The sequence below is a fragment of the Notechis scutatus genome, chromosome 2, assembly GCF_049901735.1.
Source record: "Notechis scutatus isolate UNSWTSFEM ecotype Mainland chromosome 2, rNotScu1.2, whole genome shotgun sequence".
Lineage (NCBI taxonomy): Eukaryota > Metazoa > Chordata > Lepidosauria > Squamata > Elapidae > Notechis > Notechis scutatus.
Window position 1 is genome coordinate 161,701,616 of NC_142010.1, and position 15,203 is coordinate 161,716,818.

The 15,203-nt window shown below is 38.4% G+C and overlaps 1 protein-coding gene across 2 annotated transcripts in view; it reads left to right on the plus strand.

Moving 5' to 3' along the window:
- TRPC4 (transient receptor potential cation channel subfamily C member 4) overlaps positions 1 to 15,203 on the plus strand; it is a 273,160-nt gene that overhangs the window by 154,897 nt on the left and 103,060 nt on the right. For both annotated transcript variants that reach the window (XM_087957134.1, XM_026675498.2), the window contains 2 exons: positions 2,545 to 2,684; positions 5,621 to 5,934. In XM_087957134.1, coding sequence (XP_087813260.1) covers positions 2,545 to 2,684; positions 5,621 to 5,934 — 454 coding nt within the window. The remainder of the gene's footprint in view (positions 1 to 2,544; positions 2,685 to 5,620; positions 5,935 to 15,203) is intronic.

Genomic DNA, 15,203 nt, shown 5'->3' on the forward strand with positions numbered 1-15,203 from the left:
CTGGTACCAAACGTCTTCCACTCATCTCCAGGCCAGATCCGCACCAAATTGTATGCCCTGCACAGGTCCAACTCCAAGTAGCGTCCTGGAGCCGCTCCATTAGTTCCGGAATCAAAGGTAGAGGGTACCAATTGTGCACCATGATGGCATTCAACCAATGGTTGGAACATACTGATAGAAGGATACAAACTATTCAAAAAAATCAGACACCATGAAAGAGGAGGTGGAGTTGCACTGTATGTAAAGGACCACTATATTGCTACAGAAATGCATGAAACCAAAGATGAAAACTCTCTAGAATGTATATGGGTCAATATAAAAGGTAGAGGAGGGAACTAGAGGGACAGCTATACCGGAATTAATTCTTACAAACAGAGAAGAAATTATAGAGGGAGTTGAAACTGCAGGAACCTTGGGTGAGAGTGATTGTGCCATACTAGAATTCAACAGAATGCAAACACAAGCAATAGAACATAATGATACCATAGTCTCAGATTTTAAAAGAGCTGATTTTAATAAACTCTGAGAGAGCTTAGGAAAGATTCCTTGGATGAAAATCCTAAAGGAGAAAACAACTCAAGAATCATGGGAAATTCTGAAAAGTCCAATCATAAAAGCCCAGACCAGCAAAATACCACTGAGAAAGAAAAACAAGAAATCCAAGAAGAAACCAGCATGGCTGCACAAAGATCTCTGTGACAAATTGAAAGACAAAAAAGGACAAGTACAAAAAATGGAAAGAGGGACACACAACTAAAACAGAATATCAGCAGACAGACAGAATCTGCAAAGACAAAGTCAGGAAAGTAAAGGCTCAGAATGAACAAAGACTTGCAACAAAAGTCAAAGATAATAAAAAAGTTTCTTCCAATATATAAATAACAAGAAAAAATCAAGGAAACAGTTGGTCCACTAAAGAGAGAAGACAACAGGGAAGTAACAGGCAACACAGAGAAAGCAGAGCTGCTTAACTCATTCTTTGCAATACAGTCAAGGTCTAGTGAGGTACTAATACCACTCTATAAAGCCTTAGTAAGACCACACCTAGAGTACTGCATCCAGTTTTGGTCACCACACTATAAAAAAGATGTTGAGGCTCTAGAAAAGATGCAGAGAAGAGCAACCAGAATGATTAGGGAACTGGAAACTAAAATATATGAAGAACCATTACAGAAACTGGGCTTGGCTTGTCTAGTGAAGAGAAGAGCCACGGGAGACATGATAGCAGTGCTCCAATATTTGAAGGGCTGCCACAGAGAGGAAGGGGTCAAGCTATTTTCTAAAGCAACTGTAGGCCAGAAAAGGAATAATGGATGGAGACTGAACAAGGAGAGATTCAACTTAAAAATAAGGAGAAATTTTCTGATAGTGAGAATAATCAACCAATGGAACAGCTTGCCTTTGGAAATTGTGGGAGCTTCATCACTTGAGACTTTCAAGAAGAGATTGGACTGCCATTTGTCAGAAATGGTGTAGGCAGGTTTTCCTGCTTAGGCGGGTGTTGGACTAGATGACCTATAATGTCCCTTCCAACTCTGTTAATCTAAGAAGACAAGGTCCCTTCCAGCTCTAATCTGATTGAACACACACATACAACTTTTTAAGGACAGGTATAAACAAACATATGTGACATATCTATACATATTGATTTTCCCTATGCATTATTTCCCATTATAACAACAGGGAGAGAAACTAGCACTTAACTTGCAACTTAAATCTGGTGTAAAATTGTGTTGTTAGATATTTATAGTTGTAGCTATAATGAGACACAGGATATGTATAATGTGAGTGTTCTCCTCTCCTGAAATGCTAACATCCTCATTTGGCAATACTATTCACTTAATTTAAAATGCTTGTCCATTGCCAATGTATTTTTAAACATGCATATTTTTTAATAATATAATGGAGCCAATAACCACACTTTATATTCATTAATACAGAATCTTAAATAGAAGATTATGTCTTCTAAAGAAACTTCTGTAGGTACTACTATTGACTTTAACCCCTTTTTAAAGTACGAACATATAAAATCAATTAATTACAAATAACAATATCCAAGAAAACTATATCAATTTAATTATGGTTGGTGGAGAATAAAAATGTGCTATGGCTTTGAATTATAAAGTATTTATTTTCTAACAATAAAGTTAATTGTAGATGACTATAACCGGTGAATTGATTCATTGATACACACATACACACACACACACACACACACACACAAACTTTTTAAGGACAGGTATAAACCTGAGATCTCTCTTTTAAACCAATGGGAGTGGAACGGATGGCACTGCAAGTTTAACAGAAGCCACTGATGATAGACAACTTTCTATAACTATCAGATCTGGTTTGCAAACATCTAGATGGAGGTTACAGTTAGAATTTTTTGTAGCTCTTTGTTGCCATTTAGTAGCTATGCAGATTTCTCCAGCCCTGATTCTGTTCATTATGGAAACTTAAAATAATTAGACTTAAACTTAAAACTATAAAATGATTACTTAAATAATTAGTTATGCAATTAATTTTTGCTTTTTATGTTTATAGGATTTATTTGGGGTGAAATTAAACAAATGTGGGATGGTGGCCTGCAAGATTACATTCATGACTGGTGGAATCTGATGGATTTTGTTATGAACTCTCTATACCTGGCAACAATATCACTGAAAATAGTTGCATTTTCAAAGGTAACAAACCCTAATAAATACTAGATGCTTAACATTTTCTTTGGATGTATTTTGTTCCGTATCTATTCTTCTGAATCCATGTAAATACAGGTAGTCCATGTTTAACTATCACAGTTGGGGCTCACAACTTGGTCATGAAGCAAAACAGTCACTAAGTGTAACCACAACTGTTCTTGTGATCTTATTTCAGCTTTCCTTTGATTTACAAACCTGTGGAGGTTGTAAATCTGAGGACTGATCATAAAGTTACTTTTTCATCACTGTTGTAAGTGTGAACTGTTTCTAAATGTGGCAGTTGCCACATTTAGGACTACCAGTAAGTGCTTACCATCTCAGTTTATGGTTACAAATTCTTTTAAATTTATACTTAGGTTTATTTCGACATCCAACATCTAGGACCAAGAAATGTAGGAAATTATCACTTTCTGCTTCCTAGAAATCAACTAACTCTGCATCTCTTCTATATAGGCATGTTAGAAAACCCATGTAATGATTCCATGGACCATGTGTATATATCATTAATTTCTCCCAATGATCAGTTTTATATTATTATTACTTATAAGATGTAACACAACCATCTTTCTCCATGTTTTATATTAAACATTCCATATTTCAGGCATCAAAAATGAGAGAAATGGAATCAAAAATATGTGGTGATCCATTTCCATTATTAATTCTCTAAGTCCCTGTGACAAAAAACGAAAATAATTTCCTGTGAAATCTATTCTATGCATAAAGTATCTGAATAGCCTAATTTCACAGAACCAAATGTTCTATGAGACATGAAAGAAGCTTAGATAGCTGTCACTTTGTAAAAAATGGCTTTGGAGTGGTATATTGTCATGATTTGGATTTGGAGGACATTAACATCACTCCCCTGCCATGGATGAACCACTTCTCTTGATGCTAGAGTTCTCCACAGCCATCACCCCCACCACCTTTGCAGGGAGGCAGAGTCTATTTAATCAGCCCATTCCAAGGCATCTGATAAACCCAATACAGTTTCAGAGGGCTCGGGGTTTTTCCTGAAACTCTGTTGCATGTTTCGGCAGATGCTTCCATCACAGCTTGGAATGAACAGGTGATGGGAGTGATGGACCAAATTGCACCTGTGGGGACTCTCTGTGTCAATGGATCTCGTAGAGCCCCATGGCACAGCAAGTGGCTCAGAGAGATGAAGCAACATAAGAGACTCCTAGAGTGCTTCTGGAGGATTACAAAGAGCAAGACCAACCAAGTACAGGTAAAAGCAGGTAAAGCCTGTATTAGGCTTTACCTTGTGGCAATAAAAGTGGCAAAGTGTTATTACTTATCTTGCTCATAGCCAACCAGCAGCCTTTTTTTCACATAACCAGATCTCTCCTGGGTAAGGAGGAACTGGGGGAAATCTTGCAAGAATATTCTCGGCATCTTTTAGATAAAGGCTAAAGCTGCTCAACTTCACTCAGAGTTGGACTCTGACTGGGCAGACACCTTGGACATATGAAAACATGTCTGAGCCTTGTTATCTGGGAGGAGTTCAAGCCAGTTACTCTTGAGGAAGTGGTCAGAGTTCTTGGGGCTGCGAGTTGAGCTACCTATGTTCTGGATTCATGCCCCAGGAGATGGTATGTGGTTGGGTCCAAATGGTGATTGTCTCTCTGCAGGAATGGATGGTACTATCTGCCTTGAAGGAGACAGTGGTATGCCCCCTTCTCAAGAGATCATCCTTCAACCCCACAATTATTGGACAATTTTCATCTTTTTAGGGAAAGCTGTTGAGAGGGTGGTTGGAGTATAGCTACAAAAGATTCTGGATGAGGTGGATTATCTGGACACTTTTCAGTCTGGGTTCAGGCCAGTGCATAAACACTGAAATGGCACTGGTCACACTTGTTGATGACCTTTAGAGAGCCTGTGATAGTAACCATTCTGGCCCCCTCAACAGCTTTTGATACCATTAACCATTGTATTCTCCCCCCCATCCCCGATTATTCTTTCTCTTTGACTCTGGATAGAGTGCTATTGCCCCAAATTGAACTGATGTGGAATTTGGGGGTCCTCCTGGACTCACGGCTACTGCTTGACCCATAGCAAGTGGGGGCCTCTGTCTGGTGTGCCTGTTGTACCTTTTCCTGTATCAGGAGGCCTTGCTCATGGTCACCCATATCTTGGTCGCCTCTTGTCTGGATTACTGCAATGGATTCTACATAGGACTGCCCTTGAAGGCCACCCAAAAACTTCAACTGATCCAGAATGCAGCATCATGCAAAGTAATGAGAGCCCCTAGGTTTGCCCATGTAACATCTCTGTTGTGTGAGCTGTGCTGATTTCCAGTTTCTTTCTAATTCAAAGTGCTGGTCACCATTTTTAAAGTGATGTCACAGGATGGGTTACCTGCAGGACTGCCTTTCCTTAAGGATATCTATCTGTGCTATCAGGCCCGATGGGGTGGGCACATTCCTGGTTTCTTTCCCCAAATATTGTCATCTAATGTGAGCTAGGAAGTATTCCATTTCCAGGGCAGCCCCTGCCTTGTAGAACATTTTGCCCCCAGAAAATCGTAGGCATCCACCCATTTAATTTTCCACAAAATCTTGAAAACCTGCTTTTTCTCCCAAGTGTTGGGAGATTAGATTATGGTATGTTAGCATGAATTGGTACCAGTTTTTGTTGTTTTTATTTTTTTATGTTTTAATTACAGTTGTGTTTCATAGGTTTAAAATATTTTTATATATTTTTTAATCTTTGGAAGCTGCCCAAAGTTGGCTGAAAGATGTGATGCTATCTTTGGAACGAACGAACGAACGAATGAATGAATGAATGAATGAATGAATGAATGAATGAATGAGCTTTATTTTGGGCATACTCTTGAATTCATAAAAAATAAAAGTGATTTAAAGGGATGCTACAATAGAGAAAGACTTATTAATATTCTCTCATTATTTTGTTTACAGTACAGTGGGCTGCTTGCAAGACAGAGCTGGGATATGTGGCATCCAACACTGGTTGCAGAGGCCCTGTTTGCTATTGCAAATATTTTTAGTTCTTTGCGTCTAATATCATTATTCACTGCAAATTCTCACTTGGGACCACTGCAGATCTCTCTTGGACGAATGCTACTGGATATTTTAAAATTTCTGTTCATCTACTGTCTTGTACTGCTAGCTTTTGCAAATGGACTTAACCAGCTATATTTTTATTATGAAACAAATGAACCTGGTCGCTGCAAAGGAATACGCTGTGAAAATCAAAATAATGCATTTTCAACGTAAGTTACGTTTTAAAAACCTTATTTTATACCATGTTTAAAATTACATATTTTATCTGTATCCTTTTTCCTTTCTCAGAATGGCAATTAGATTAGAGTAACAGAGTTGGAAGGGACCTTATAGCTCATCTAGTCCAACCTCCTGCCCAAGCACCATTTCTGACAAATGGCAGTCCAATCTCTTTTTGAAAGCCTCCAATGATGAAGCTCCCACAACTTCCGAAAGCAAGCTGTTCCATTGGTTGATTGTTCTCACTGTGAGAAAATTTCTCCTTATTTCCAGGTTAAATCTTTCCTTGTTCCATCCATTTTTCCTTGTCTGGCCTTCAGGTACTTTGGAAAATAGCTTTTGGGGTTTTTTGCCTAAGTGACTTTACTTTTCTCAACATTGAATTTATTTTTTTATTTTTCCTATTTTGTTAGATAGGACCCAGTGTTCAAGTCTGTCAAGATCCATCTGGATCTTGAGCCTATGCTCTAGGGTGATAGCTACTCCTGCTAGCTTAGTATCATCTGCAAATTTGGTAAGTTCCTCTTCTATTCCCTCATCTAAGTCGTTTATGAAGATATTGACGAGTACTGGGCCTAAGATGGAACCTTGTGGTACTTCACTGCTTATTTCCCTCCATGTAGATGTAGTACTGTTAAGGACTACTCATTGAGTATGGTTTGTCAGCCAGTTACAAATCCACCTGGTGGTGATACTATGTATCCCATTTTTTCCTACCTTACCAAGAAGTAAGTTGTGGTCTACTTTGTTGAATGCCTTGCTGAAGTGTAAATTATATTATGTCTACTGTATTTGGACTACTAATTTAGTCACTATGTTGAAGAATGAAATAAGATTGTTTTGCATGATCTGTTTGTTTGTTTTTTTGAAATTTTATTGGCTTTTTAAAAACAAACATAAACAAACAAAACATCAAAACATCAAACTTTCTTCCATAAGTATACAAACAGTGTGTCGGTTGGTTTACAAATTATTTTGTGCATCCATTTTGTAGTCTTCCATTACAGTTACATTACATAAAAGCTCATATCATCAATCAAAAATTAGATATCCTAGTATCATTATTAATCAATCATTTGACTATAGTTTACTTAATTTATTTTATAACCATTCATATTATCCTCCCAAATCTATCCTAAATACATTTTGTAGATATAATAAAAAAAGAAATACGTCTTTATATATTTATTATTTTCTAAAAATCTACATATTTCATTACTGTATTTTATTATCTAACCATTGATAGAAAAGGTCCCAAATTTTATAAAATTGTTTATCCTCTTGTTCTCTAATTTCAAATGTCAATCTACACATTTCAGCACATTCCAATATTTTCTTAATAATTTCCTCCTGCGATGGTATTTTCTCATTTTTCCAGTTTTTAGCAAATACAATCCTAGCCGCTGTTAATACATTTACAATTAAATATTTCAATTCCTTACTGTATATTTCAGGTATATTTCCCAATAAAAATATCTCAGGTTTAAAGTCTATGTGTTGTTTTGTCATTTTTTCCAACCATGTGTGGATTATAGTCCAATATCTTTTTGCATCCGAGCATGTCCACCACATGTGGTAATATGAACCAGGTATCTGATGACATTTGCAACATTTATCCGATTTATTCTTGAACATCCTCGCAATTCTCGTCGGGGGTAAGTGCCACCTGTAAAACATCTTATACAAATTTTCTTTATAAGCTGTTGACATTGTCATTTTATAATTTTGAGACCACAATTTTTGCCATTTCTCTAAATCAATCCCATATCCAAAGTTCTTCCCCCAAGCAATCATAGTTTCTTTAACTTGTTCTTCTAGTTTGATTTCTAATAAATATCCATACAGTTTTTTAATCACCTTTTCATCAGTACCTGTCAGGATCTTATCTAGATCAGTCAATTTATCATAAAAACCTTCTGTTTTAAAATCTTTATCATACCTTGAATGTATTTGCGCATATGAAAACCAATTCATCTTTATACCTTGTTCCTCTAGTTTTTGCATAGATTTAAGTTCACCCTTTTCATTCAATATTTCCCCATATCTAATTGTTTGTTCCTTTTTATATATTATAGGATAAGAAAATGCTTCAATAGTTGATAGCCAGACTGGAATTTTCAAATAACATTGTCTTTTAATCTTCTCCCAGTTTAACCACAGAGACTCCCGTATAAAGTCTTCTAAAATACCCCTGTGTTTTAGTTCCCTTGTACCATAAAAAAGCGTTCCACCCCAACAACAGATCATGTCCTTCTAATGTCAACAATCTAGTATTTCTTAATGTTATCCATTCCTTGACCCACATCAGACTTGTAGCTTGGTAGTACTCCCAATCAGGCAAACCAAATCCTCCTCTAATTCTAGCATCTTGTAAAAGCTTTAACTTTATTCTCGCTTTCTTACCTTGCCATATATATTTCAACACAATTTTATTTAAATCTTCAAAATAGTCTTTTTCAAGCCTAATTGGAATTGTTTGGAACAAATATAAGATTCTGGGTAATATATTCATCTTGATTGTTGAGATTCTCCCTGTTAGTGACAGTTGTAGATTTTCCCATTTCGCCAAGTCTAGCGCTATCTGCTGTTTAAGTTTGATATAATTATTCTCTTTTAATCTTGCTGTCAAATGTATCCCCAAATACTTGATCTTATTCGTGACTTGAATTTTCAATAAATCTGCCAATTCTTCCTTTTGTCTTGATAACATATTCTTTGTCAAAATCTTTGTCTTATCTTTGTTTATTTTCAGACCAGCCACCTTGCCATATGCCTCTATCTTTTCCAATAATTTTGGTGCTGTTTCTAAAGGGTCTTCTAAGATAAAAACCAAATTATCCGCAAAGGCTTGCAGCTTAAATTCTTCCTTTTTAATTTTCATTCCTTTTATACTCTTTTCATCTCTAATATTTCTGTTTAACACTTCCAAAGTTAACACGAATAGCAAAGGTGATAGTGGGCACCCTTGTCTTGTTCCTTTTCTTATGTTAATAGAGTCTGTCAATTCTCCCTCTATCATTACCTTTGCCGTTTGCTTGTAGTATATAGCTTCTATTGCTTGAATAAATTTTCTAGCAAAACCCATCTGTTCCAACAATAATAACATAAATCGCCAATTCACATTATCAAATGCCTTTTGTGCATCTAGAAATATCAAAGCCATTTTTTTTTTCAGGATGTGCCTCATAGTATTCCAAGGTATCCAAAATTACTCTCATATTATCTTTAATTTGTCTCTTTGGCAGAAATCCATTTTGGTCAGAATGAATAAAGTTATTTAAATATTTTTTAAGTCTTTCTGCCAATATTGAAGCAAAAATTTTATAGTCTGCATTTAATAGAGAAATAGGTCGATAGTTCTTAATTTACAATATATCAGCCTCCTCTTTTGGAATAAGTGTAATATAGGCTTCTGACCATGATTTGGGTATCTTTTTCTTTAACATAACTTCATTCATAACTTCTAGCAATGGGAGATTCAACGATTCTTGTAATGTTTTATAAAATTCTGCCGGAAGTCCATCTGGACCTGGTGCCTTTCCATTATTCTGCTTCTTAAGTGCTTCAGTTAACTCCATCATAGTTATATTGCTTTCTAACATTTTTTCAGTCTCTTTAGGTATCTTGGGTAAATTAGCATTCTGTAAATACTGCTTAACTCTTTCCTCATCAATATTCTCTTGCTTATATAATTTCCCATAAAAGTCTCGAATGATTTCCTTCTTCTCTTTACTGCCATGGCAAACTTGACCTTGATCATCTATTAACTGCAATATTTTCCTTGATTCTTTCTCCTTTCTCAGTTTATATGCTAACCATCTACCTGGTTTGTTTGCATCTTCAAAGTAGTTCTGTTTAGCACCTCTAATTTTCTGTGCTAATTCTTCTTTCTCTGTTTTGTGTTTTTGTGTTTAATTATATCCATTTTGTGTTTAATTATATCCATTTTTAGCTTGATGTCCTTTTTCTGTGGCATTTTCTGTAGCTCTTTTTCAAGTCTTTTATGCTCATCCTCTAGAGCCTTGGAGGCTTGCCTTTTCCTAGTATTCCTTTTCCTTGTATAATCTATTATTAAGCCTCAGCATATGCCTTCATTGTATCCCATACATTCTGAATTGATATATCTTCTTTTTTATTTTCTCTAAAGAAAAAGGCCATTTCTTTCTCCATCCACTGTGTGAAGTCTTTTTCCTTTAAAATAGTATTATTTAACGTCCATCTCGATCTTCTTTTTTGTCCTTTCCATTTAATTGTCATTGGATTGTCGTCTGCCCAAGTACTTCTTTCAATATTTATTTCTTGGATATTAGATATTAATTCTGTTGACATCCATATCATATCTATTCTGGACCATGATAAATGTCTATTTGAATAGAAGGTATATTGTTTAGTTTTAGCATTTCTTTCTCTCCATGTGTCTTTTAAATTTAATTCATCAACCATTTTAAAAAAGGATTTTGGGAGAGTCTTTCTGTTTTGCTTTGTTGTTGTTGCTGTATAGTCCAATTTATTGTCTACAATTCCATTAAAATCTCCCATCATAACTATATTGGCATAGTCCAGTTCAATTATTTTCATATGTAATTTTTTGTAAAATTCTTCTTGTTTGTCATTCGGAGCATAGATTGCAATCAGGAGTGTTTTCATATTATTGTCCATTATTTCCACCATTAGCACTCTTCCATCTTCATCAGTATAGATCAATTTTGCTGGGGTGGTTTTGCATGATCTGTTTTTAACAATCCCAACTGCTAGTTATTACTGTACTAGTTTCTAGATGTTGACAGGTTTGTTTTTTATTATCTTTTCCAGGTCTTCCTGGGTATTGGTGTTAGGCTGATTGGTCTGTAGTTTCTTGGGTCTGTTTTTTCCCCTTTTTTGAAGATGGGAACCACATCAGATGGGATGATAGGATGGGATGAAGATGGGAACCACATCAGCTCTTTTCTTGTCCTCCAGGATTTTTGAAAGATGTGGTACAGTGGTTCTGAGATGACATCTGCCAGCTCCTTTAGAATTCTGGGATGTAATCCATCAGTTCCAGTGATTTGTATTCATCAAGATCAGACAAGTGTTCTGTTACTATTTTTTCCGCTTATCTTAACTTTTATTTCTAGTCTGTCTTTTACAGTTATGTTTTTGGTAGGTTGAGCTATAGTTTCTTTCTGCATGAAGACTGATGCAAAGAATGAGTTAAGTAGCTCTGCTTTCTCTCTGTTGCTTGCCGTCTTCTCTCTTTAGTGGACTGACTGTTTCCTTCATTTTTTCTTGTTATTTATATGTTGGAAGAAACTTTATTTTTTATTATTGTTTACTTTTGTTATACGTCTTCGTTCATTCTGAGCCTTTGCTTTCCTGACTTTGTCTTTGCAGATTCTGGTTATCTGCTGATATTCTGCCTTAGTTGTGTGTCCTTCTTTCCATTTTTTGTACTTATTATTATTACCTTTATTACAACATGTGTAAAATGAGATTGGCTGAGCCTCCCTTTGTGCACCCCCCCAACACAACTCACAATGAGGAAAGAAGTCCCTAACCCAGTCCCAATCTTATTACACTATGTGACCTTGTTGCACAATGCGCCCCCCACAAGTCATTTCTCCTTTTTGTCTTTCAATGTCACAGAGATGCAGCCAAGCTGATTTCTACTTGGATTTCTTGTTTTTCTTTCTCAGTGGTATTGTGCTGGTCTGGGTTTTTATCATCATATTTTTAAGAATTTCCCAAGATTCTTGAGTTGTTTTCCCCTTGTCAGATCCGTGTATCTGCCATTCTTCAATGGAAGAAGAAGGGGGGAGGAGTTGGTACAAGTAATCCTTTTTTATGTAACCTGAATATATTAAATCCTATATTGATTCTGTATACTTGCATATGATATACAACTGGAGGAATGGAGACAGATGTCCAGAACCTTGTCACCTCTTGAAGAGATAACAAGATGAGAAGGAACCATAAAAATTCCAGCTCTGGCAGTCACTCCTGGGAACTTGGCTAAGATACGTTCCCAGAGAAGGGGAGGTGGGAATTAACATGTTGGTTCTTTGTTTGACTAAATCCACATCTGAATGAGGGGAGGGGTTCTAACTTTCTTATCTACGACTGTATGCCTGGGGATATGATGGGTTTCAAAGACCAGTCATTGTTCAGGGTGCCAAGATGTTTGACTGCCTGGGCAGCGTTTATTCTTTTATACCATTTTTACAAGCACGGAAGAGTAGCATAGATACAGCATTTGGATTGAAGAATAGATCCCACGTGGGTGAAACCTCCCATCCACATTGGTACAACCTCCCAACCAATCCTTAAGAATAGTGGTGATGTTAGTAAAATGAGATCATCTATAAGTCCGGAAAATCCAGGACTTTCCAACCCAAGATAAAAAATGAGATCATGCAAAGAGGCCCCTGTATTAGACACTGCAGTTTGCTGCTAGCTCCATCTACAGAATCTCAATTGCTACCACGGGGATATCTTAGACTCTGCTTTCCCTAGTGTTGAAATAAAATCCCTTTCAATAAAGGATTCCTTTTGAAACACCTGGTCTTCAGAAGTTCATTCTTTTCGATTGAAGGGAAAAAGTCCAACACTTACATAAAGCAGAGTCTGCAATAGAGGTCAATCCTGGAGAGGAATTTTTTTTAAAAAAAAAACAACTTCACTCTACTGAGGGGACCCTGCAAAAATGTCTGAATATAGCAAGGAGCAAAGGGAAGATGAATGCTGGGGAGAAACTTCAACATCTACCCAGCCAGATACTGACTTGGTGTACCCCATCGAAGACAGTGAAGCAGCCAGCGAAAATTCCACGAGGCCCCGCTGGTCTATTGGTGTAGGAAAGAGAGACAGCGGGGATGGAAGAACCAAGGGAGTAACCCTCAACCAGGGTAACCATAAACCCAGGTGGAAATTGGAGCTGGAGGCCCTATCGGATCAGGAAGAATGGGCTGAGGAACCACTGGCGGATGGCCAACTGAAACGGTACATAAATTGCCTCATAAAAGAAGCCCTGAAGGACCTCAATGTGAGAGATGGACCGGGCCGCCAACATACGAGAGCAAGGGAACCCGAAATTGGGAGAACCTGAGCCATCACCCCTGATCCAGCTGAGAATGATCGAGCAGAGGAACAAGCCAAAGGTCCAGCAGTCATACCAGGTACCCGACCCCTTGCCACCCCAGAGCAGGGGATTAACCTGTCCCAACACAGGGACATACAACTGCAGAGAAAGGTCCCACCCTTGGGGGTAAAATTCAATGGGGACCCCCAGAATCTGGGATTTTTCCTGGCACAAGTCCTCACCTACATGCAAGAATACGGATGGAATTTCCTGACCCAGGGGGCATGAGTGCGAGTTGTCACCCTGGCCCTAGAAGGGGCAGCAGTCAGATGGATGATGACTCTCCACAACGTCAATGCCCCAGAACTGAGGAACCTCGATCGATTCATGACAGGCCTATGCCATCTCTTCGAAGACCCCCTTGCCGATAGAAAAGCCCATGACTGCATTAGACTCGTAAAGCAAGGCTGTCGCCCGGTAACTGAGTATACCGAGGAATTTCGTGACCTGGCCGGGCAAGTTGACTGGCCAGAGGATATCCTAGTCTGTTGATTCAAAGATGGACTCAATGACAACCTGTATGCTGCCTGCCTAGCCCATGGGGCCCCAAACCTGCTGCACAAATGATACTTGATGGCAGAGGAGGCGGAGATAGATATGACACAAAACCAGTACTGCAGTGGCAAAGACTGGAGAAGATCCCCACCCCAGGGAAAGTGGGAATTTTTCAAACCCCAAACCTCCATGACCCCAAGACCAGCTGGCTGCTTTAAGTGGGAAAGAGAGGGGCACCGCACAGCAGAATGCCATTCAAAAACCCCTGCTAGAAAGCCAGACCACCCATCGGGGGGAATCCTGGAAAACCCAACCCTCGAGGAAAAGAAACTGGCTTGAGAAGCCGAGAAGCTGTGAGGTTCTGGTCTCCCTCCCAACCCAGAGGAAGAACCCCCAACACCCTGAGGAGACCTGAGGCAGTCCAAAAGCAATCCAGAAGATGACCCGCTGGTAAGTGACCCAATTGAACCAATTACTCTACCCCTAAGACTGTTTATCCCCAGCCAAGGGAAGGGGGAGTGGCAGCATTACTGGTTTCGGGATGCACCCAGTGCCTAATCAACCTCTCCTTAGCAGAGAAATTGGGAATCCAACGAAAGAAAATGGAAAATCACACCGCTTTTTGCCAAATAGATGGAACTATAGAGATGGGGGAGCCAGCCAGGTTTGCCACAGAACCATTGAAAATAAGACTAGGAAACCATAGTGAGATGCTCACATTCATCGTAGCACCAGGAATGGAAGGGCCACTAGTACTAGGACTCACGTGGCTACAGAAATGGAATCCAAAAATAAACTGGAAAAGAGGAACCATATATTTCCAGAAACATGTAGCATTGGCAAACTGCCCAGAGGAAAGGAAAAGTAAAGGAATAGAGAACAGACAACCAGATATGGCCGGTCAGCCAGCTGAACCCATTAACATCCACAATGAATACCAGGATTTAGCCCAAGTATTTAGCAAGGAGGCTTCTGATGAACTCCCACCCCATCGCACCACAGACTGCGCCATTGAAACCCTAGCAGGGGCTAAACTTCCAAAACTGAAAATGTACTGCATGTCCCCCAAAGAACTAAAAGAACTCAGAGCACTTATTGATAAAAATCTAAAAAGGGGTTTCATCGAACCTACCCGACCAAAAATAGCAGCCCCAGTATTAGTCCGTGAAAAGAAAGATGGCTCTTTGCGTCTATGTGTGAATTACCAAAACCTAAATGCCATCTGTGTGGAGAATATGTACCCACTCCCCCTCATGAAGGACATGTTAGGCCACCTCTCTAAAGGAAATGCTTCTGTGCTTATATGGCTTCTGTGCTTCAGTGCTGGTGGTTCTGATTGCTTCTGTTTCTTGTTCTTGTCCTTGCTACTATGTTGCAAGAACTGCATCATGTTTTATATATTGTATATAAACAAGTTTCTTCTATAAATGAATCCTGCTGAATTATTTACTTGTGTGCCGGTTGAACTGCTGCAAACTCTGACAGGCTATGGGCCCAGAACACACAAAGCACACAGTAAACTGAACTATAATTAAGCTGAAGGAGAGCCTGTGTTAAAAGGAAAAGAGAACAAGGCTGAGAAAGCTTGCAGGATGGCTGTTGAGTTCAAGGAGAGCTCTCTGTCTCAATTGGGACAGAAGAATTATA